Source organism: Oryctolagus cuniculus, chromosome 8 (assembly GCF_964237555.1).
Source record: "Oryctolagus cuniculus chromosome 8, mOryCun1.1, whole genome shotgun sequence".
NCBI lineage: Eukaryota > Metazoa > Chordata > Mammalia > Lagomorpha > Leporidae > Oryctolagus > Oryctolagus cuniculus.
In genome coordinates, this window is record NC_091439.1 from 125,243,209 (window position 1) to 125,269,080 (window position 25,872).

The 25,872-nt window shown below is 38.2% G+C and overlaps 1 protein-coding gene across 1 annotated transcript in view; it reads left to right on the plus strand.

Moving 5' to 3' along the window:
- The first annotated feature begins 717 nt into the window (after positions 1-717).
- The window catches only part of LOC108175429 (tolloid-like protein 1), a 225,606-nt gene continuing 200,451 nt past the window's right edge, over positions 718-25,872 (plus strand). Inside the window, exons 1-5 of the mRNA XM_070047159.1 lie at positions 718-3,263; positions 11,107-11,217; positions 14,712-14,792; positions 16,589-16,741; positions 17,602-17,719. Coding sequence (XP_069903260.1) covers positions 17,616-17,719 — 104 coding nt within the window. The 5' untranslated portion in view covers positions 718-3,263; positions 11,107-11,217; positions 14,712-14,792; positions 16,589-16,741; positions 17,602-17,615. The remainder of the gene's footprint in view (positions 3,264-11,106; positions 11,218-14,711; positions 14,793-16,588; positions 16,742-17,601; positions 17,720-25,872) is intronic.

Sequence of the window (25,872 nt, forward strand, 5' to 3'; positions counted from 1 at the left end):
AAAATAGAAAAACATTTCTTCCTTTTGGATTGGAAGAATTACTGTCATTAAAATATCTGTACTACTACCCAAAACAATCTACAGATTAAGTACAATCCCTATTAAAATATCAATGACATTTTTAACAGAATTAGAAAAATAATTCTGAAATTCATATGGAATTGCAAGATCCCAGAACAGCTAAACTAATACTGAGCAAAAAAGTCAGGCTACAGGAATCATAATCAATGCCTGATGTCAAATTATACCACAAAAGCTATCATAATTAAAACAGTGTAGTACTGGTATATAAATCAGCACATAAGTAAATGGAATAAAATAGAGAATCCAGAAATTAACTACATACACACAACCAATTGTTTTTTGAGATAAATGCCCAGAACAGACACTGGAGAAAGGATAGTTGTTTCCGTAAATGGTGCTAGCAAAAACTGGATGTAAGTATGTAGAGCAATGAAATTAGAATCCTACCTCTCACCACATACAAAAACCAAAGATACGTCAAAGACGTAAATTTGAGATCTGAGACTATGAAATTGCTAGGAGAAAATGTAGGGGAAACATTACAAGAAAATGGTGTAGGTGATGACTTCTTGGATGAGATTCTCAAAGTATAGGAAAGCAAGGCAAAACTAAACATATGGGAGTATCACATTGTTTAAAAATTTTAAAGGCTTAGTCTTTGCTGATTAATATTTATAATTAGATATTTGTGATTCTCTACATTTGTGTCTAAAGATGCTCAATTTATAAGTAACATGCTGTAAAAAAACTGTAACAGTGTTGTTTCCTTAAGGAATCTTCCTTGCTTTAATTTCTAACTGTATGAAAGAAGAAGTTCAAACGTACACATTCATACTCATTTTGGAAATGATCCCATGGAAATCCAGTATGATCTTGAACTAGAATGTGGCCAAACATACTGTTCTTAGGCAGTGAATTATTTAAGATATCCAAGCTGCGTTAGATAATATTATTTCCCATGCCCAAGTCTTACTTTCTCCTCACAAAGTAAAAGTTGTAGAAGATTGGGTTTAAAATTTTTTTTTCACAGGTTTCATAAGAATGTTATCATCTAAAAATTTTTTAAGGGAAAGGGTTTATTGGGGAAAACCCAGCAGACTGGAGGGAAGGGGTGAAGAGGGCAAAAGACAAGGAGAGTATAAGAGAGAGACAGAGAGGAGAGGAGCTAGTGAGGAGAGAAGAGAGAGAGCAGAGAGAAAAGAGATGAGAGGGAGAGAGGAGAGGAGAGCAGAGAGCGCAGGGAAGAGAGCGAGGGAGAGGAGTGAGAGGAGGTGAGAGAGAGAGAAGCCAAGAGCCAAAAAGTTGATATTCTTTTAACCACATATGACATGACTCTAGGAATATTACCTTTACTATTTCACTTAGATTTCTTGTTCCAAAATGTGCTTCTTAAAAATGTAATGTTCTATGATTTACATGATTATAATTATTCTGATTTGAAAAATACATAATATACATACAGTTGATTTGGTTTGTTGGAGAGCTAATGTCTACCATATGAAACAGGAATGACAACTCTTGAGGGATTTATCTGTCCAAGGACATACTCTCTGTGGGCAGTATTGGAGTCCCCTCGGCTGATCCACATGGCTTACTTAGTGCTGCCCCCTACTCCCACCTCCTTGACCATAACCATCATAGCCCGTAACTTTTGCATTCACAGTCAGTGCTGAGTCCTGTTGGTCCCTCGGCACAACGCACCTGAAGTTCATGGGTAACGACCTTAGCTTGCATGTCAGTGGCATTCTTGCCATGTCTTCTGGTAGAACGACTAACTTCCGTGAACGAAGCTCTCTGAATCCAGAGATCCAGAGCCATGTAATTTGAGAAGCTCGGATCTCCAGTGGGTCACTGGGAGTGATGCAGCTCCCCAGCTTTTCTGATCCTAACAAACATTCACTCTTCAAGAATTTGTTAATGTTCTCTTTCTGATTCACTTTTTTTAAATTTTTATTTATTTATTTATTTAGACAGGCAGAGTGGACAGTGAGAGAGAGACATAAAGGTCTTCCTTTTCCGCTGTTTCACCCCCCAATGGCCGCTGCGGCCGGCGCGCTGTGGCCGGTGCACCGCGCTGATCCGAAGGCAGGAGCCAGGTGCTTCTCCTGGTCTCCCATGGGGTGCAGGGCCCAAGCACGTGGGCCATCCTCCACTGCACTCCCTGGCCACAGCAGAGAGCTGGCCTGGAAGAGGAGCAACTGGGACAGAATCCGGCGCCCCGACCGGGACTAGAACCCGGTGTGCCGGCGCCACAGGTGGAAGATTAGCCTATTGACCTATGGTGCCAGCCCTGATTCACTTTTAATGGGCATCTTCCTCTCATGTTCCGTCAGAGGTGGAATATGCGATGAGTCAAACTTGGGCCAAGACTCCATTTCTTAGTTGCTCCACAGTTCCACTCTAACAGGAGACCCAGGAAAGCTCTTGGGTTCCCCAGTGTCATTGCCAATGACCCTCTTTCTGACAACCCCTAAAATGTCTGCGTGTGGTTATCAAAGGGTGTGGGTGTAGGGCTCTCGGTGAAAGGACTGCAGATTCACTGTCTTGTATTCTTTTCATGATGCTTCAAGGTTGCTGCTCTTATAATTCTGTTCCTTCCTCAGCATATAGATTCCAGGTTAGAAAACTAGCTCATATCATGAAGCTGAGGAATATAATTTGTTGAGGGTAATGAGTAACCACTTTTGCTTATCCAGTCTTCATATCTTTTGATTGTGTATGCTGAATGATGCCCTTGGTTAGATGCCCATCCATTTTGTTCCCTAGAAACCTTGTTCTGTAAACTATCTCATAATTTTCTGAAGGTTACAGTTCCTGTATGGGACTACAGCCTTACCATGCGTAACAATAATTGCCCCCATCTGGCTTATGATAACTGAATATTACCTTTTGACCTATGTTGTCTTTTCTTAACCCATAAGTCTTGGTTTATTCATTGTATTTTTCCAGGGAAGGAGAAAGGATGGGGACAGCCAGCATATGTATTACAGAGTGATTAGAAAATGGGAAAAGAAGCACCCAGTATAGCATAAATCAGTCTTCAAATAAGCACACCCCAGTGCGACTTCGTCTTCAGCAACTCAGCAGTGAGTGGAAGAGATTCATGACAAAGAAGACACAAGCTTTCTTACTGCCCCTCTCCATAAATTCAAGAATTCACACAAATCTTTGGTTTCTAGCAGTAAACATAGAGTTACATTTGTCCGTCTCCTATCAAACAATCTTGTGGCCACGTTGACGTAAGTTTCTTACACCTGCAAGAAGTCCTTGAGTAACTTGGAAATACAATCATAATCTTCTTCCTGGTCTCCAAACCCCACTTTTTACACAGAAGTTCCCTAGTAGCTCCTCTTCTTTAGGATACAAATTAGGAAGGTTTGATCCATCCATAAGCATGGATAAATTAATTTTTGGTGTGAATTACATCAAGAAATGATTTTGACTCTGGAGGTTGGGGACAAGGGATAGAGGTTTCCTATTTTTCAGGGTTTTTTTTTTTTTTTTGCATGAATCCTTTAGAGTTGTGGAGACACCCCAAGAATTAAATGCTTATGTATGGATGTGTTGGTTTCTTTTTATGGATGGAGGAATGGTGAAGTGGGAAGGGTAGGAGTCAAATTTTGAGGACAGAAAATCTAAAATAGGATAAGGGAAGGGGAACACAAGAGAAGATGGTTTCAGATCCCCACTTCAAGAAGAGGGCCCTAGAACTTAATGATCCAGATCCTTTTGCCTGGTGCAGAACCTTCTGCCAGAGATGCTTTGGTGCTCTGGCTGTCTTTCTCTCAATACAAAAGGAAGTTTATAAACAATAAAACCCCAAAAGAACATGGAGAAAGGCCAACATGTTATATATACACAAACTAGGCCACCTAGCAATCACCAACATAGAGACTCAGTGAAGTCCTACAAAGTTCAGACAACTAGAGTAACTAAAGGAGGGACAGCACTTGGGGGAGACAGGAACCTAGGACCAGACACACATCACCCAGTGCGTTCTGTTGCATTTGTCATGTTTCAGCACAGCGAGATAGGTTTGCATGATCTCTCAGCATGTAAACAAACCACCTTTTTAATTGTTCAGTTACCATGGCAATAGTAATCACTACTGTCACAGGGCAGGTCACTGGCTCTGCATACCCCTGAGGCTCTCACTTATAGGTCTCCCTGGAAGCCAAGACTTTGGGAAGGTTAAGGATTTTTAATCCTTGCTTCATGATTTTTTTTAAAGATTTATTTATCTATTTGAAAGTCAGAGTTACACAGAAAGGAGAGGCAGAGAGAGAGAGAGAGAGAGAGAAGTCTTCCATGCAATGGTTCACTCCCCAGTTGGCCACAATGGCCAGAGCTGGGCCGATCCAAAGCCAGGAGCCAGGAGCTTCTTCTGGGTCTTCCATGTGGGTGCAGGGGCCCAAGGACTTGAGCCATCTTCTACTGCTTTCCCAGGCCATAGCAGAGAGCTGGATTGCAAGTGGAGCAGCCAGGTCTCGAACTGGCACTCATATGGGATGCCGGTGCTTCAGGCCAGGGTGTTAACCAACCGCTGTGCCACAGCTGGCACCTGCTTCATGATTCTATCTCGGGACATCACATGATGGGTACAGGGGGATTGGTCTTCAAACTCATCCTTACCAGCTCACAATTTTTACACACTCACATTTTTTTACAGCTCATATTTTTACATGTGTACACATACACACACACCCACTCACGCACACACACCTTGTTGTTCATAGTGGGCCTGGCCTAATCTGGTGAGGGATGGATCTGTTATATGAAGCAAAAGACCCGTGTCCTAGGATCAGGCAACCCTAACCATGGCTTCCTCTCTGGCCCTTTCACCTGGCTCAGCCTCTCTTAACTTCTCTGCACTGCCTTGTCCTGATTAGACTAATTTTCAATCTTCTGGGAAGAGGAGATCAAGTCATGGGGAAACCCAATTAACACTTCATCACCTGTGAACCATTTTTAAGGTGGAGGGGGTTTCAAGACAAAACTGGCAAAAAAGCCAGCTCTACTAGGCAAACTAAGGTAGTTCAGTAGCTTCGCACTCCAGATAGTTGCTCTCCATGGTGATAAAAGCAACAAAAGGTTTTCCTGCTGTGCAGACCTGGAGCTGCTGCTGACTTATCCCTGAGATTGCCTCATGCACTTGAGAACACAGTGCAGGAATGAGAGCCTTAGATTAAAATGTCAAAAATACAAAACTAGAATATCTATATCAAAAAAAGCAAGTGAACATTCATAAGATAATGTTGTGCAGTTGGCATCCTGGAGAAAGTGGGACCTAAGGCACCATTATCCAAGGGAACAAATAAATAAATCACAGTGGCCCAGAATGGGATAGGAATGAGCTCAGGAGCAGTGAGTCTCCAGCTATCCCCATCCCCTTTTTTTTTCTTTTTTTCTATGTATGTCTATGGGGTTGGGTAGTTGGCCTTAGTTTTTTTTCTCTTTTCTATTTAAGATTTTATTTATTTATTTGAAAGTCGGAAATACAGAGAGAGAAAGAGAGAGAGATCTTCCATCCACTGGTTTACTCTCCAAGTGACTGCAACAGCCAGGGCTGGGCCAGGACGAAGCCAGGAGCCAGGAACTTCTTCCAGGTCTCCCACATGGCTGCAGAGGCCCAACTGCTTGGGACCTCTTCCACTGATGTCTCATGTGCATTAGCAGGTAGCTGGATCAGAAGTGGAGCAGCCAGGACTCGATGGTTCCCCATATGGGATGCCAGCTCTGTAGGCAAAGGCAGTGTCAGGGAAAGCAGTAAGTGTGAACTCTATAGAACAAGTACAATGAGCAGACCCTCTTGGCTGGTATGGGAGCTTGGAGCTCTCTCTCCCATTCCCATAAACTTCAAGATAAGTGATCTCCTAGCTCAGTCATGTACTTCCTGATCATCTAAGTGATGAGAACAGAACTTTACCTGTAACTGGACTTAGTAGTGTACAATGTTATAATTCAAAAGAAAGATAGCTTCCTTTTAGTTGGTAACAAAAGGCATACAGCAGTAACATGCTAGATTAGAAGACTGAAGGATTTGGAAATACTCATTATTTGGAATGGTTAAATATCTAGTATTTTGATTTTAAGGCAAATTTGTCAAATATATAGCCCACCTAGCTTCATTTTTGTGTCATACAACTTATACCTCAATCCATAGTGTATTCTCATTCACAATTTTTGTGCACCAAAATATATATTTATATATTGAAGACATAAGGAGGATTGTTGCATTTCATTTTCCATGAATTTTTTGAAGTACCCTCATATTTATTTCGGGCACTTTGGCATTGAGAATGTACAGGTGGCCCACTTATGCTCCCTATGTGGTCAGCATTTTTTTTTTTTTTGACAGGCAGAGTGGACAGTGAGAGAGAGAGACAGAGAGAAAGGTCTTCCTTTGCCATTGGTTCACCCTCCAATGGCTGCCGCGGCCGGCGCACCTCGCTGATCAGAAGGCAGGAGCCAGGTGCTTTTCCTGGTCTCCCTTGGGGTGCAGGACCCAAGCACTTGGGCCATCCTCCACTGCACTCCCTGGCCACAGCAGAGAGCTGGCCTGGAAGAGGGGCAACCGGGACAGAATCCAGTGCCCTGACCGGGACTAGAACCCGGTGTGCCGGCACCGCAAGGTAGAGGATTAGCCTAGTGAGCCACGGCGCCGGCATGGTCAGCATTTTCAAAATTAAACAGATGAGTAAAAGCAACATTATGAATTCCAGTGTGTTGGCCAATTATGGATGGAAACAGAGTCAGGACACTGTGGGAAGGGGCATTTCTGGATAGGCTGGATAGGCCTGCAAACTCTCTCTTCCTGTGCTATCAAGTGGTAGCCACACATCAGATATTTAGTGTTAATTCAATCATATTTTCATTTTCCTGAGGGCATTTGGCATGCAAATTTTTTCTCCCAAGATGACTGAAAGGATTTGCTTTTGGCAAAAGTGATTACATTTACTTTGTGTGATCTCTTTTGACAATGTACCATGGACCTCTCCCCAGAAGAGTATGTGGTGTCAGTGTTTATAAAATCATCCATATTTCTTGCATACTTTTTTTTTAAATCACAGACTTTAGCCTCCTTTAAGCTGATCCCTGGATACCAGCTCCAGAATGGAAGGACAAAAGGTTCTTGGGGGTTCAGGAAGTTAGAAGTTCAAGGCTTCTCAGAGTTAGGGTGTAGGAATAATAGTCTTAACATGGCTTATTCTCAATGTCTATTATTTCATGAAGTATGTCTACACTGGGTAATGTAATAAAAGCACTCTCTTTCCTGGTCTCTGATTCTTTTGAAAATTTTCTAGTACATTAAAGGCAAATGACCTTTAGGAGAAAAACAGAACCTGCAGTTTTCTGTGAAGTTTAAAAATTGTTCTTTCTGACATTTAATTTTGGCCTATTGGTTAGCTTCGGCTCCCATTTGACCATAGGAATCCAAGAAGAATTCCAAACAGATAGTAAATATTCTAATTGCACTTGAACATTTCCCTAGAAATTGTCCTTTAGAACCCATTTCCCATATTGTTTTTAGTTCTGATCTCACTAACCTCAAATCACTGTATTAAATGGACCAAATGAACGATAATTCATACTTTTAAAACTTTGCTCTATAACTTTTGTTTTTTGATGTAAAATAAATAGAAAATACCAAATAGAATGGAAAACCAAAAAAACTCTAAATAAGACTTCAGAATCACATATACCACTTTTTCCCTAAATGTCAAATACATAACATACATTTTTCTATGTACAATTAACACACATTGTTATATATACAATGTCCATTGGTCCAGTGCTTTACCAATGCATAAGTAAAACATTTTGGCTTTCAGAAATAGGACACTTAGAATTAGGGAGAAGTGAGTTAAGGAGATTTTCAACCATGTGCCACATAAAGAAAATATTATGCATTTTAAACTATAAGATGTACTGGAAATACTAAAATGTCTTTTTTCTTTATTAATAATATCAAGGTTTAGTGACATATATGGTCTGCAGCACATCACATCTGCACATAAATGAATTGCCTTGGTCAATCATTGTTGCTTACTTTCAAAGAAATATTTGGTTTTCTCCAAGAGCAGTTTATGTCATATGCAAAACTGCCAAACTATTGTGAAGCTGTTAGTTTACCAAAAAAAATTTTTTTTAAAAAAGCAATAAATAAAATGCGTTTATGTACTGCAGAATGGTTTCATCTCCTTCTAAGTATCAGCTAGCCTTGTACCTTTTCCTCTCCCCACTAGTAATGCTTTTGCTTCTGTGAAGTGATTTATACTTGAACTTCTGATCTGTGTTTTATATAATCCATCAAGACAGGAATCCTACTGCATGGGAAAAGTCATTAGGAGGAAATAAAAATCTGAAACACATTGGAGTTTTATTTCACTGGTGCTACTTTTATTATATCAAATGCAGTTCTGACAAGCTACATTCTGCTTGGTTGGATGCCTCCGTTTTCCAGTCAACCGGCTTATTCAGAGAAGAGTGAACGTTCATTCTTGCAGAAAAAAATCCATGCTCCGAAAGAGGATGACAATGATGATCATCTGTTGTAATTGGGAGTTAACAATGCAGGATCTGGGGCTGCTCTTCAGATCTGCTAAATCCGTCTGCATTTTAAGCAGTGGGCTCTGGTTGCTATGCTGTTTTTCTCTCTGCAGTTACCCCTTGCACCGAGAAAGGAAGAGATGGGCTGGGTCTCTGCCAGTTACTGGCCGCAACTCTTTGCATGGTAATACACATGATGTCAGTTTTAAATAACTAGCAAACTCGGATTTACCTTAAATCTTGACAGGTAATATGAAATTCATTTTTATGAAAACCAGCAAGTCGTGCATTGGCAAAATGATTGATTTAGGCAAGCTGGCTTTAGGGAACTTCAGAAAGTTTGTAGAAAATGGAATTAGGACGTAAGTTTATTTTGGTGCAAAGAAATCTGAAATCCATGTATAGATTTTTTTTTGTAAAGTACATTTTCCATGAGCTTTTTGAAGACCCCTCATGTTTCTTGGGGTGTCTAGCTTTAGGGACATCCAAACATTCCAGCTTTTTGCTTCGTGTGTATGGAACTGATTAGAATCAGGAATCAATTTCAGGTATCAAGAATAACTTTTGAGTATTGCATTCTCTAAACTCTTCTCTTTGTTTCTATGACAATGAAGATAAGCACATCTTCACTGTAGGAAGCTCACAATAGAAAGGAGAAAAGGATTGAGGAGAGCATTCTAATTCTGATACAGATTTCTCTTACTTGAACTGACAACACACTTTGAGCTAAATTCTGGTTTCTTCTAGATTTCTGCGTAAATCTAATCCCTTCCTTACCTCATGCCAGTTTTATGTGAGGGAAATAAACTGAGTAAATAATTTTATATGACAAAACTTTGATAGAAGCATAAAGGATGGCATAGCTTTTAAGACAAATGTTTACATTTCATGCTGGCTAATTTTGTTAGCTAATGTTTCATGGTGCTAAAAATTCATAAATACTAAAATGCTAATTTAGTAAAAGTGTGACTTGAATAGCCTCGAGTATGTCACTTCCTAAATTTTTATTGCATTTTCCTCTTTTCCCTCTTGGCTTTACAAAATAAGACTGGAAGAAAGTTAAGGACAAAAAAGAAAATTTGTAGAACTGTGTCAAAAACTAAATATTCCAAGTTTTCTAGAAATTTGTCAATATTTTGTTATCTCTTGATTAACTTATTTTCTGTCTTGGGGTTGGTGTGTTTTCTAAAGTTATTGCATTTTCATCTGGCAGCACTAAGGGGTTGGTTGGTCTTGTCTGGACTCAATGAACAAGTAGGCTAATGTGTATTTTTGATCTTGAGACAAGTTTACACATTAGTTATAAATGAATTCTCCCATTACTTCAAAATGATTGGTAGAGCTTTGCTTTATTAAGTAGCAAAACACACCCGGTATAAACATAGAGCAAACTGTCTTTCCACGTTTTAGGGCAGTGATTTTAGGATTCCTGATGATGTGGCCATGCCTTGTTTGTCATTGGAGACCAAAGGCCCGACACTTGGTTGTGGGCTAAATACATGTTGACTTAAGTATTGCTGTTGATAGTTCTATGTGTTGTTGATGGAGATTCTGAGGCAACGCCATCTTTAGGGAAGAGCATTATTTATGGGTGAACTACAATGAATGAGTGGCTGGAAAAGCACAGTATTCTCATGTCTTGATTGCACCTTGCTTTCTCAAATTACCATAGCACATGCATTAGTTGTTACTGCACCTCCTTCCACCTGTCGCTGAAGACATGCTGAGGGCCACAAGCACCCACAGAAAATGCAGGCATTCTCATCAGATTTTCTTTTCTTTGAAAAAACTATTATTTTAATTTTACGATTGAGTGATTTTTAGCGTTTTGCCAAATTCACTTTGTATGTAGATACTATATACGTACATATATAAATACTATGTTTCTTGAAAGCCAGGATAGTATTATCACAAACTGTGGGATTTATGGCAGTGATCATACAGTGGGGAAATAAAGGTTTATTGTCATGTGCATGGTATAATTCAGTGAGCAGTATTTATAACTCCATGCCAAATAATACAACATCTACACAATTTTTATATTCTGTCTATATTAACTTCCACAAATAGGAGAAAACGTTACTATTTGTCTTTCTTTAAATTTTGGAGAAAAGGGCCTTCTCTCTATATATAAAGTTCTATATAATGTTTGTGGGAATGCAAATTAATGGAACCATCATAGAAAACAGTATGGCGATCTCTCATCAGATGTTCACATATTGGTATTTGTAGAGTAGCTCATGATTGATGATTTCTTTTTTCCTAGAACGCCCATGAATCGCTGATCTCATTCAAAGAAACTATTCTCCTCCCCACAAACATTAAAGTAAAAATATGGGGGTCTTGCTCTTCTACAGTTGCCTAATACTTACTTGGTAATGAGTCTGGAAATTAAGTTCTAGTTACTTTGTGAAATATCTGTCTCTTTCTGGGCCATATTTCCTTAGGAATAGAATTGTTTTCTAATTAGTTTCATTTGCACTGATTTCACTCTGAAATATTTTACATTTCAATTCGATTTTTCTTTTTTAGCTGTATTTTGGGGTGATATTGCCTTAGATGATGAAGACTTAAATATCTTTCAAATAGATAGGACGATTGATCTTACACAGAATCCTTTTGGACAGTTTGGACATACCACAGGTACAGTTGATTTTTTCATTTACTTTGTGTTCCTTTTGTATGAAATATACTTTTTGAAATTTTGTAGCTACACTGAGTCATTTTCAATGTTCCGAAGATCACCTGTGGTTTCCTGCACACAAATAAACATATTACGAAACTGAGATTATATTCATATTTTTCATCATGTTAATTTAGTCAACACGTTGTAGTGTTCACACTGTACAGACCTGGCTTAGACCATATGGAGATCTTAACTCTTTGAGTACCCATAGCAACCGCAGGAGGGTAAGTACTGATACTATCGTGATTCACAAGTGAGCAGATAGATGATTTCTTGTTGTCAGAGTCAGGAAGTACCTGAGTCAGCCCCAGAGTTCAATTCTGAGAAAGCCCAGATTTCATACTCTTGAACATGATATTATGTTGCTTTCCAACTGGATATCAGTTGCAGAATGTAAATTATTCTTAATTATATAGCTGTTGGTTGAGAAGACTCCATCAATATCTACACTGATGTCTGTGTACTCAGTGTTTATGAAAACTCCAGAATGTAATTTCAGTTGTTTTGAACATGTTGAATTATGCCTATGTGAGACTTGAAATATTTAAAAGATTTTCTTCTTTTCATTTTTAAAATATTTTTATTTAATTAAAAAATTCTTTTTTTAATTCATGTTAAATTTTGGAGAAAGATTGAAAGGTTAAAGTTTCTTGTTTTGGTTATACCTTCCAAATTTACTTGATTTAATGCTTTTTGATCTCATTGCATTTCCCCTGTCCACCTTTACCATTTTTATTTTCTTTTTCTGTCCATGGAGAGTAAAATATATAGTAAAATATATAGTTTCGGGTATCTAGCAGACAGATACAGACTGTCAATATCTGTTTACCTGATTTTCTCTTTCAGTAACTTTTTATTGTTACAAATTTTTAGTAAATGGAAAAGTTGATAGGACATGCAAGGACCACCAGAATAGTACAATTCTTGGATTCATTAGTTTATCATATATGCCCTGTGTGTGTGTGCATATACATGTGTAAGTGTGCATAAAGCAACATTTTTACATTAATTATATAAAATATAACACTTTAATATTAGGTAGTTTAGCATGCACTGTCGAAGAATAAGAAGATCCTAGGTAATCAAAATGCTACTGTCACATCTATGGCGATTATTTGAAGTAACAAACATGTAAGATGAAACCTAAGAAATTTGTTCAAAATAGTAGCAATATTAAAAATGGTGTGCCTTTGTTATTTAGAGTGGTCATCATTTCTGAAGCACTCACAACGTAGGGGGAAAGTCTTATTTTGCAGTGGAATCACTCATTCTAAATTCCTGAAGAATATGTCCATTGGCAGAGTCTCTGCTATGTTACACTTGACACTGACATGGAGGCAACTGTATAGGGACAGGAAAACAATGATACAACTCAAGCAAAATTCTAGATTTATTTTAAATTGTATGTTCAACTTTTATTAAACTTTTTATTAGCTTCAGTCTCTACAGGCATTAATTTTCTGTGATTTAAGATTTTTAATACTATTATTTAATTTTATCATTTTTAAGGTTAAAGTGATATCTTAATAGTTAGAGGAATATACTGTAGTTTTAAATCTATAGAGTAAAACATATACTCCTAATGGTAAAAATATTTACTAAAAATGTGTGTGAAAGGTACACGTGTTTGAAAGTTTTGAAATTCAAACAATGTACAAGTATAGCATTTTTTCTTACTATGTCTTTTTTATTCATATTAATTTGTCTGTACAGATTTTATTGCATTTCTCAGAATTTTTCAATTTCAAAATATATGGCCTTTTCAGTAAAAATTTGTTTTGCATTTTCATTATGTTTTAGAACATGTACGAAATAACCACTCTTCTTCCTTTTATATTTCAATGAACTACCTACACATAATTATATTTCAGTTGCTATAGAATTACTCAAAATTGCTAAAAATATTGCTAGAAACACTTTTGCCACTGATGCTCTTGAAACAATATTTTTTGCAATTTGGTAATTACTCTTTATAATTACTATAATATTAATGAAGACATTTTCTTTTCTCATGATTAGTTCCCTCCTAAATCTATTTATATCTGTTTCAGGCCCATCTAACACAAATGGTTGCTACATAATGGTCATTTAAAACACATAGATGCCATACGTTAAAAATGTTTCTTGTAACTGCTTAGGAATGGATATGTTTAAGTATTATCTCATCTTGCTAGAATGTTCAGTGAAAAATTTCAAAAATGTTTCTGAAGATGCATAGCAGAAATGTGACCAAGTAATGCAAACAATTAAGCAGGTTATTAGCCACTGAACAAGCACTCTAACTTACTTACCTTATAAGGACTTAAGTGATTTTTCCTTTAAAGGACTTGTACGGAAATAGATGTTATTATTATTTTTTAGCTCCAATATAGGAAATTAGGTTTCAGCATTAATTTCAAAGGAAAAGTAGATATTGGAAGGAAATAGCTTAAAGTTTGAAAAGTTTTCTTTCTCTGTGGATTTTGGGCTGCCTTTCATTGTCTTAGCCCGAAAAGACTCCATGAATACACCAGACACTCTAGTGATAGTGATAGAATTTCATCTGTACTTGTTCTAATGACATTACTAGTGACAAATATTTCTCGCTTATTGATTAAGAACTTAAAGAAATAGGTGATAAAATTGCATATTGCATTTTAGGAAACCCCAAGTTAAGAATTATGGAGCTTGGATTTGTGTTGAATGTTATGCTGTTTGACTTATGATATGAACCTACTTTTTCTAGTCTCTATCTGGTAAATTGCACGAAGACACATTTATTTATTTCTATCTTCTTTTTGTACAACCAAATTGTGCACATCTATTTTTATAAATTTTTCAAATTACTTTGCATAGCAGAATGTATTTTGCAGGTGAACATTGTTTTTGGATTCTTATGATTTTTTTCTAATGATAGATTATTGGTTTTTATGGATGAGAGAAACTATTTTTTAAAAGGTTTACAGATATGCTTTTTAAAAGTTTTCAATTTTGGTGAAAACTTCGGAGCAAAACTTGGTGATGCATATTTTCTCTTCCAGTGTTCTTATTTCCACTTGCTAATTTGGCCTCTGGAAATATTCAGTTTGCACTGGGGAAAGAGCTGGAATGCAGTCAAGTAGGACAGAACTCCTTGCTGTCATTCTGTATAACAGCATGTGATGTCAAGGTCACAGTGAAGAAAAACATTTCACATTAGCAACAGATGACTCAATTATCTTAATGTCCAAATAAAGTCATTTACGTTGCTCTCGGAATTCTGCTACCCCACCTTATTTTTAGTTATCTTCATTTATTGCTATAGAATTTTTACCCTCTACAAAGATTTATGGCTACTCATAACTCTAATACTTTAATAGCACATGCAAAAAGATGTTCAAGCATAATCAATGTACTCTATTACCATTAATTATTTGCAATAAGTCTAAAAGTACGCTAAATGTAACTTAATTGTTTTCTTTGATTCTTTAAGGTGGACTTGGAGATCATGGTGTATCAAAGAAACGAGGAGCCCTCTACCAGCTTATAGACAGGATCAGAAGAATCGGCTCTGGTATATCAATGTTTAAAGTTGCAGACGCTTGACTTGATGTACAGTAAATATTATACTCATAGCAGTTCAGTTCATTGAAATCAGTATGCAGTATGATGCAAAGAATATGTGTTGAGGGTCTTTTATTCTTTTTTGTTCTGTTGGTTCATATCTGTTGGCTCATTCATTATATAGGAAATTTCAAAATGTTCCCTTAACTTATTTCAGGCTTTTCCCAAGTGAAAATTGATTTGGCGTTTGTTTATTTTATTGTTGATACTAATTTTCAGTTAATTGGACATCACACCAAAGTTTTTATATAAAGCATGGAGCTGATTCAATCTCAATTAAATGTTTTAAAAGTCATGAATATTTGTCTTGAAAAAAATCTACTTAAAAGTTAACAAACTAATTTATTAGGTTGCAAAATAGTTTAAAATGTTTTGAATCTTTGGGAGAAATATATGTAAACATTCATGAAAACTACCTTCTGGTTTCATGATTAGTATTTATAGTGTTTATTAGTCACTATTTGTAGTTAAGAGTTTATGTAAAAGCCCTCTCCTCATAGCTCACATCCGAACATCCCTTAAGTTGGTCATTAAATACTTGAAGTACATACTTTAAGTTACTAATTTTCCCAAGCAAAGATGCTTTGCTCCAGAATATTGAAAAAAAAAAAGAAGACGTGTTAGAGACATTTAATGTATGTAATGTTAATGTGTGTACTAGTGGGAGAGCTTTATCAATTTTAGTATATGTGCTGCTGAAGCGAGCACAGTGGGAGAGCTTTTCTACCAATAGTAATAATTGAATAAAGAGAATAATCAAGCAAATTTAAGAAAAACAAAAACAGTAAAAAATATTATGAAAGGTACTAAGGAAAGTAAAAAAAAAGTAAGTATAGGGAGTGGGCATTAAGCCCAGCTGTTAAGATGGCCACCTCCCATATCAGAGCGCCTGAGTTCAAGTCCAGCTTCCAATTCCAGCTTCCTGCTAATGTACATCTTGAGAGGGGCCAGGCGGATGAGGGCTCAAGTACTTGTGTCCTTGCTGCCCATGTTCTGAGCTCCTGGTTCCCAGCTTTGATGCTCATCCAGCTCTGGCTGTTGGCAGCATTTGGGGAGTCACCTAGTGGATGACAACCTATCTATCTGTGTCTGTCCCTTTTTGACTTTCTGTTTCTCAGATAAATAAATATTAAGAAAAGAGGAAACCTGTAGCCGTGAAAGCTGCTCCAGATTAGACGGTGTTTTATGTTAGCCTGTGTTGACCTCTAAATCGTGATGAGGAGGAGATTAAGATGGACAGAGTTCCTCGTCCCAACTGGACCCAGACTGTCTCTATCTTGATGTTATTTTACTGTCTATAAAATGTAATATTCATAATTTTAGGCTTTCATACAAATAGCAGTCTGATTTAAATATTGGAAGTTTAGCATGAGTAAGGCTAGTTTTGGGTATCATAGGATATTCAGGGTAGCAATATATATTTTATTACCTGTTTGTACATTGTTAGTGAACTACCAAGTTAGCAAACATCAACAATTTTTCTATGACCTAAGTTTTGTCTGGTGTAGGCTGTTGTCTGGAGATTCATCAAAACTCATCGATGGGATCTCAATAAATAATGTTTTGATGTGGATATTTCTACATTGTAATGCTCCTCTCAAGCATGTAATATCCCAAGTTTTTCTTTAATGTGCCTTGATTTATATACATATGTAAATAAGACATTTCATCTTTTGTCCTTTAAGAGGTAAACGGTTCCCTGACCCAGGACGTCTGTTTCACAGAATGTTTTAAATGTCATTGCAGGCTTGGAGCAAAACAGCACAGTTAAGGGAAAAGTACCTCAAAAATTCTCAGGGCCAAATGAGAAAAACCGAGTTCCCAGAGCTGCCACATCAAGAACTGAGAGAATCTGGCCTGGAGGTGTTATTCCTTACGTTATTGGAGGCAACTTCACTGGTAAGTTATTCTCAGAATGTTTACTTTGATGGAGAAGTAAAAGCTGTCATACAGATTAAGTGTGCATGTTCGTAGGATATCGTCAAAAACAGAGTATGAAATCATACTTGTAAAAACACTCCGTTAACCTAGGTTATTAGTTTAAAATGTTTTTGAATTAAAAAAATAAATTTAACCTTGTGCTCTAAGAGTGTAGAGTTCCATTTTTTTTAAGATTTATTTATTTATTTAAAAGGCAAAGTTAAGAGAGGCAGATGCAGACAGAGAGAGAGAGAGAGGTCTTCTATCCGCTGGTTCACTCCCAAGCTGGCAGCAATGGCTGGAGCTGTGCCGATCCGAAGCCAGGAGCCAGGACCTTCTTCACGGTCTCCCACGTGGGTGCAGGGGCCCAAGGATTTGGGCTATATTCTATTGCTTTCCCAGGCCATAGCAGAGAGCTGGATAGGAAATGGAGCAGCTGGGACCCGAACCAGCACCCATGTGGGATGCCAGCACTGCAGGTGGCAGCTTTACCTGTTACACCATAGTGCCGACCCCCCGATTTTGTTTTTAAACTGAATTTCAAATGTGCCCATGAAATCTGGAAGCTGATCTCCTTTCAACTGACAGGGAGAATGTATGTCCCATTTATAGAGACTTGTACACACATGTGCAGAGTGAAGGAGCCTTCATCTTCTGATTATAAAGGGAGTGCCCGTTTTCAACAAGGACTCGTTTGTGGTGCTATGAATCTGTAGTCGTTGGCTGATGATAGCAGTGGCATCTGTATATCACCAAGCCACACAGATCGGAGGAGCCAGCACACAGCACTCCTCTCTGGGGTGGTGGCCACTTTTATTAACATCGTTCAATTTTTCCAGGCAGCCAGCGAGCCATGTTCAAGCAGGCCATGAGACACTGGGAAAAGCACATGTGTGTGACTTTCATTGAAAGAAGTGACAAAGAAAGTTATATTGTATTCACCTACAGGCCTTGTGGGTAAGTAGAGCCCGGAAATGACCTACGTAAGTTTAGCAGGAAAAAATTAAAACTCATGGGTAGGATTTGTTTTGTAATGTGTGCTTTGTATTTTGGCCATGAAAGGTGTGATTTTTACATATGCAAATGTTACTCTTTGAGAGGACTTCAAAAATTTATGAAAAAGGAATTAAAATATCAATTCGTATAAAAATTCTGAAAGCTACACATGGAATTTTTAGAACAGACATTTCTCATGAACTTTCTGAAGACCCCACATCTAAACATATTGCTTGAAACAGATCTTTGTGCATCTGACCATGGTGTATTTGTCCACCACCTCAGCTGTTTTATGAAGATCAACTCACGGTTGATCTTTCTTGCTTTACCAATTCACTGCCACTAGAGTTATCTTCTGAAAATACTGGTCAGGGGCTGGTGTCTGGTGCAGCAATTGAGACATGGTTTTGACGCTCTCTGATTCCACCTTCCTGGTAACGCACACTCTAGGGGGCATCTGGCGATGGCTCAAGCAGCTGGGTCCTGCCAGCCTCATGGGCTACCTGGATTAGATTCCTGGCTCCCAGGTTTGGCCTGACCAAACTCTGGCTGCTGGAGGCATTTGAGGAGTGAACCAGTGGAGGGGAGATCTCTGTCTAATTCTCTCTGTGTCCATTCCTCTCTGCATTTCAGATAAATGCATGATTGAATGAATGAATGAATGAATGACTAAATACTGGCCAGAGCAAGTGCCACTTTCTGAGATTCATTGATGTTTCCACCTAGGGTGATATTTTCTAGATTGTTTTCTTACAGGATGATGAAAAATACTCCAAATAAAATCATTAAGTTTTGGAAGTGCTATGTTAAATTCCAGTAGGTATTTCTATAGCAGAGTGCTAATGAATGTTATTAATATTTAACTAACCGAAAGGAGTATGTTTGCTAAACTTATGTAAAATATGGAATATCCACCTCACCTTTTAAAAGAGAAGAACATACCTCAATATCCCAAGAACATTTTGGGAAATGCTGGGTTGAGAGTAAAATCCTGAGTCCTTGGTATAACATTTAAGGAACGCCACGAACTTACCACAGCTTCCATTTTCGGCTCCTTCTTCCTCCACATCTCTCCACATATCCCAGAATCCAACCAAGATACAGGACAAGCCGTTCTCCAAGTAATTTATGTTTTAGAAGACTTTTTCTCAAAAGAGTTTTCAAACTTCTCTTCCCAGCACTTTTAGTTATTTGGAAATTATATCGAAAGATTTGATTCACTCCAGCTTAATGTTTTGGCTTGTTTGCCAAGAATACTTGGTACTGGATTAATTTATATTGCATCCCCTCAGGAGGCAAGCGTGCCTGGGTCTGCCGTTCCAGTGACTGCTCTACTGGGTTTAGTGATTGCTCAGTTGAATGGAGTGTTGGTGGGCAGGTGCTTCCATTGTGAATGTCTCCAATATTACAAAACAGTGATTTTTTAAAAAAAATTATTTATATAAAGGGAACAGGTTTCAGGTGTTTCATTTATATAGTTTTAAGAACATGATGATAATTCCCACCTACCCTCCTCCTTCCTTTCTGATTTTTCTTTTGATTTTTGGTGATGCCATACTTTTGTTTTCCACTTTACTTTATAATCACAAGTTTAATCCTCCATTAAATAAAAAATTCATCAAGTAGCAAGTAGAAAGATCCCTGTTTCTCAGGAGTATCGATAAGGGCTATAAGCAATAATCAAATATCAAGATGTCAATTTCACACTTAAAAATTGCCCTTTTTTATACTCTATATATTTGTTACCACAACTCAGAGAAAACATGATATTTGTTTTTATTTTCTCAAGGCTGGCTTATTTTACTAAGCACAATGCTTCCAGTTCCATCCATTTTGTTGTGAAAGACAGGTTTCATTCTTTTTTATGGCTCAGTAGTATTCAGTTGTGTATATATCCCATTTTCTTTATTCAATCATCAGCTGATGGCCATCTGGGTTGATTCCATATCTTAGTTATAAACAGGGGGTCACAGATCACTCTTGTATTTGCTGATTTCATTTCATTTTGGTAAATTCCCAGGAGTGGGATGGCTGGGTCATAAGGTAGTTCTGTTTTTAGCTTTCTGAGTAATCTCCATACTGTGTTCCATAATGGTACTAGTTTATATTCCCACCAACAGTATCCTAGGGTACCTTTCTCCCCATATCCTCACCAACATTTGTTACTTTTTACATTTACTTGCTGTGGATTCTAACTGGGGTGAGGCGAAACCTCATTGTGGTTTTGATTTTCATTTTCCTGATGGCTACCGATCCTGATGTCTATTGGCCATTTATATTTAATCCTTTGAAAAATGCCTGTTCATGTCCTTAGCCCATTTCTTAAGTGGATTGTTTGTTTTGTTGTTGTTCAGTCTCTTGAACTCCTTACATATTCTGAATATTAATCCTTTAGCAATTTTAGTTTGAAAATATTTTCTCTCATTCTGTCAGTTGCCTCTTCATTTTGTTGAGTATTTCCTTTGTTGTCCAGGAACTTTTTAGCTTGGTGTAATCCCTATTGTCTCTTTTTGCTTTCCTTACCTGTACTTCTGGGGTCTTATCTAGGAAATCTTTGCTCATCCCAATGCCTTGCAGTTTTTCCTTTATGTTTTCCTTTAGTAGTTCAGTAGTTTCAGGTCTTAGGTTTAAATCCTTAATACATGAATTGATTTTTGTGTAGGGTAAAAGTAAAGATCTTCTTTCACACTTCTCTATGTGGAAATCCAATTTTCCCAACAGCATTTGTCAAAGAGACTGTCCTTTATCCAGAGCATGGTTTTAGTCCATTTATCAAAGATTAGTTCGTTGTGGATATGTGGATTAATTTCTAGAGTTTATATTCTGTTTCATTGGTACACATGTCTATGTTTGTGCCAATACCAGCTGTTTTGAATATAACTGCCCTGTAGAATGTCTTGGAAATCAGGTATAGTGATGCCTCCAGCTTTGTTTTTATTGTTTAAGATTGTTTAAGCTACTCAGGGTCTCTTGTGTTTCCATATGAATTTTAGGGTCATTTTTTCTAGATATGAGAAGAATTTCCTTGGTATTTTGATTGGTATCACACTAAATCTGCAAATTGCTTTGGGTAGTATGGATATTTTTGATCTTAATTCTTTCAATCAATGAACATGGAAGCTTTTTTTCCATTTTTTGGTTCTTCTATTTCTTTCCTTAATATTTTATAATTTTAATTGTAGAAATCTTTCATGTTATTGGTTAAATTTATCCCAAGGTACTTAAATATTTTTAGCTATTGTGAATGGGACTGATCTTACAAGCTTTTTCACCTATGTCATTGTTTCTGTATACAACAGCTACTGATTTTGTGTCTTGATTTTATATCCTGCAACCTTACCAGATACTCTTATGAGTTTGAGTAGTCTCTTAGTGGAGTCTTTTGGATTCCCTATGTATAGGTTCATGTCATCTGCAAATAGGGATAATTTGACTTTCTCCTCTCCCATTGGCATCCCTTTGATTTATTTTTCTTTTTTTTTTTTTTTTTTTTTTTTTTTTTTTGACAGGCAGAGTGGACAGTGAGAGAGAGAGACAGAGAGAAAGGTCTTCCTTTGCCGCTGGTTCACCCTCCAATGGCCGCCGCTGCAGCCGGCGCACCGCGCTGATCCTGGCAGGAGCCAGGAGCCAGGTGCTTTTCCTGGTCTCCCATGGGGTGCAGGGCCCAAGCACCTGGGCCATCCTCCACTGCACTCCCTGGCCATAGCAGAGAGCTGGCCTGGAAGAGGGGCAACCGGGACAGAATCCGGCGCCCCAACCGGGACTAGAACCCGGTGTGCCGGCGCCGCAAGGTGGAGGATTAGCCTATTGAGCCACGGCGCCGGCTTGATTTATTTTTCTGACTGTGGCTAAAGCTTCTAGAACTATATTGCATACTAGTGAGAGTGAGCATCCTACTCTGGTTATGGATATTTGTGGAAATGCTTCCAGTTTTACCTCATTCAGTACAATGTTGGCTGGGGATTTGTCATATATTGCCTTGATTGCATTTAGGTATGTTCTTTCTATAACCAATTTCTTTGAGGTTTTTATCATGAAAAGATGTTGAATTTCATTAAGTACTTTCTCTGCATCTACTAAGATAATCATGATTTTATTCAATTTGTTCATGTAATATATCAAGTTTATTGATTTGCATATGTTGAATCATCATTGTTCTTTTATTCTTTCCACATTTATTATCTGAAATTCTTACACATAGATGAATTTTCTCTAATCTACCACAGTCATTTGAATACCCTATAGTGTAGTTCAGTTAGGCAAGTCAAAATAAATGCTTAGTTTTGCTAGAGAAAATAGTTATTGAGCTATTGACATGCACTCCTGGGAGGAAAAATACATCTTTTCAGTAGTTCTTAGAGAGGGGCATTGTGTTATTTCTGTACATTATATTTGCCTAGATCTCTTAACTTAAAAAGGTAATATATGTTAGTTTTTGACTTATTTAAGTGACAGTAAGAAAAAATTGTACATCAGTACCTTCATGGGTATTTTTGGATAGTGCCATAAATTTTTAGTTATGGCTTACTCAGCACTGAATCCTTCTAAGTCACTCTAATTTTGGCTTGAAAACTTTTGTTTACATCTGAAATTCTTCCTAGTTTTTTTCTATTGATTTAATATTTAAAAGGCCCAAATAGTGACTGTCCTTCTATCCTTCCAGTATTTAATAAGAATGGTTGTGGGGACAGCGCCATGGCTCACTTGGTTAATCCTCTACCTGCGGGGCCGGCATCCCATATGGGCGCCGAGTTCTAGTCCTGGTTGCTCCTCTTCCAGTCCAGCTCTCTGCTGTGGCCAGGGAGTGCAGTGGAGGATGGCCCAAGTGCTTGGGCCCTGCATCCGCATGGGAGACCAGGAGGAAGCACCTGGCTCCTGGCTTCAGATCGGCGCAGCTCTGGCCGTAGCGGCCATTTTGGGGGCTGAACCAACAGAAAGAAGACCTTTCTCTCTGTCTCTCTGTCTCACTGTCTAACTCTGCCTGTCAAAAAAAAAAAAAAAAAAAAAGAATGGTTGTAACTCAGCTTACATATTTTTAAATACAAAATATATTCATATCTATACATCTTTCTTCCCTCCCGCCTTCCCATTCTGAAAAATAAGCACATCCAAAGCACTGATAACTTACTCTGTTTTTTTTTTTCACTCAGTTTTTGAGTGCAATAAATTCATTTTTGTACACATTTTCTTTGATTTGTTGTCAGAGTTCCTCAACACTTGTGATTTTTTTTTTTTTTTTTGGACAGGCAGAGTGGACAGTGAGAGAGAGAGAGAGAGACAGAGAGAAAGGTCTTCCTTTGCCGTTGGTTCACCCTCCAATGGCTGCCGCAGCCGGCATGCTAAGGCCAGCGCACCGCGCTGATCTGAAGGCAGGAGCCAGGTGCTTCTCCTGGTCTCCCATGGGGTGCAGGGCCCAAGGACTCGGGCCATCCTCCACTGCACTCCCGGGCCACAGCAGAGAGCTGGCCTGGAAGAGGGGCAACCAGGACAGAATCTGGCACCCCAGCCGGCACTAGAACCTGGTGTGCTGGCACCACAGGCTGAGGATTAGCCTATTGAGCCGTGGCGCCGGCCCCTCAACACTGTTTTATCCCAATTCACTGTCACGTCTTAGTGCTTTTCCTCATAATGCTTTGGCTGCTTGGAACACCTATGCTTTCCTTTTTAATCAGTGGAAATCATTCCCAGCTTTCATTCTCAGCTTTTCTGAGTGGCTCACTTTGGGATTTTGCTCTACCCGTATCATATCAGTTATATCACTACAGCTTGTTCAAATGCCTGTCTTTGTCATTGGTGAAGGTGGGTGACTTACTTTTGTGGCCCTCATGATACCCATACTCCACTGTACAGGTGGGCACATTGAGAAAATGCTGACAATATCAGAATCATCTATGTTCCTTGTATATGATCTTCCCACACATGAAATACTGTAAGAATTTAAAGGGATATTTAAGTACCTGTACTCACTGAAGTTGTGATTTGTCCAGTGATTCGTAAAGCTTTTATTGCACTATTGAAGTCATATTTTTGAATTTTGACATATTCATATATTTATAATTTTCAGAGTAGCAGTGTCACATTTGGGTGATGTGTTTAGCATTCATTTTGCAGTTCCCAGTTTGACCTGTATGACTTTGTTAGTTATAGAAAGGGAGATGCTTTATGTAAGAAGTGCTCTTTAGCCTGCCAAAAATTCTAATAATTTCATTGGAATCATTTATCGACCACAGTTTCATAAAACAGTTATTTCATCATTTTTGCTGTGAGAATGCTGCACCTAAATCTCATAAAGTTATCATTTAAATTATTAAGGGGTTCAGCAGTTGGTGTTGTACAAAATACTTAGGGCTAACTAGAGTAAGATATGTGTCAAGTCATATGCCTAACATTCCTGATGGATTTCAATATGGGGTATTTTAATTCATAAGAGCTGTGGCAGTAATGTGTAGCACTTAACAAGATTTATTGCACCTCTGTATTCGACATGGAAGCCTGCAGCATGGTGCCACAGATATTGATAGCAACGTTCATCAAATCTATTTCTATTTTAAAATCTAATAGGAAATACATCTTACCATTTAATATCACTGTATCACTTTGACTTAATTGGCTACATTAAGAAACTTGTATCTTCTGTTTATTTTTTAAAAACTAAGCTAAACTCCATGTTTATGGGGAGGACAATTAAAAATGGAACCACATGTGTCTTTTAGAGCATTGTATTTCCCACTTTATTCTGCTATTGTTGACTTTTATCCGGTTAATGTTATTGATGTATTTTCCATATCAGGAAAATATGGTAGGAGGGAAACAACACACTATAGTAAGTAAAACATTAAACATAAGTCAGAACCTTTGACCATTTTTCCCCAGTGCAATTCATATTCTTAAATTGTATTAGAACTGTTTATATGCATGTATATGTCTTTGTGTATACATGCATACATACATATGGGTGTATTTATATATGAAAGTACATGAGATTTTTCATTTGTCTCCAAGAGTGTGCACCTGGGTCGCCACTGCTGCCCTGGAAGCTCTGCCTACAGAGAAGTCGTCTTCCTCTCCTGCTCTTTTGAGATCTGCTCTTCCCACGTGTAGCAGCTGAACGCTGCTGTACAGCAGGTTGTACTCTAGGGTCTGGAGCCATCGCAGTGAACAAGGCATCTGAGACCTGTGCCCACAGAGAGTTTACATTCCATGGAGGGAAAGCAGCAAAGACAAACCAAAATGAGTGAAATAATTATGTATCATTTACCATATGTAAATAGAAAGCCAAGTAAGCAGAGTGGAGATGGCATTTATGCAGACTTGAAAAAGATAGGGAAAAGAGACCACGCGTACGAGGAGGGTAGAATTCCTGATGGAGGAGACAGAGAGGAAAAAATGTGAAGAGCTTGCCAGTAGGTTGAAAGCAGAGCAGAGAACAAGCATGACTAGAGGAGGGATAATGACAGGCACAGTCGTACCAGAAGTGCTATGTGTGGTGAAATATATTTGTTAAGGACCTCTGGGCTCTTACAGTTTTGGGAAAGAAGTTTTAGAGAGCCTATCTCAGGCAGCTTAGTGAAGTTACAGAATGGTAACAAGTGATCGTTCCATCTCAGTGACTTTATGACAAGCATGCATTCCTTACAGTGCACATACACCACTTAGCTCTGCCCCACAAGCATCCCTCTTATATAAAGTCCCAGGGAGAATCCTATGCTACGACATAGCAGTTCCTATGGCAGATGGAACAGGGGCACTATGGCCAACGACGTGTTGGCTTTGGAAGACTCTCTCCAGAAATGACACAAACACTCTGTGCTACTGTAGTGTTGTCCAGAGCACGCCATGTGATGAAACCCGGAATTAGTGGGCAGGGCAATATGATCATTGTCTCGAGGGGAGCAATGGCTATTTTTGAACATCGACACCATTTACCACAGGGCCATTGGAGAATATGGGGTGCAGAAGTGACACAATCTGACGTGGTGTTTTAAATGATTTCAGTGCTAAGACAAGACTGCTGTAGCAAGAGAAGACCAGAAAGGAAGAGACCAGCTGGCAAATTATTCCAGCAACTCAGGTGAAAGATGATGGCCTTGACTAGGCTGTTAGGAGATGATGAT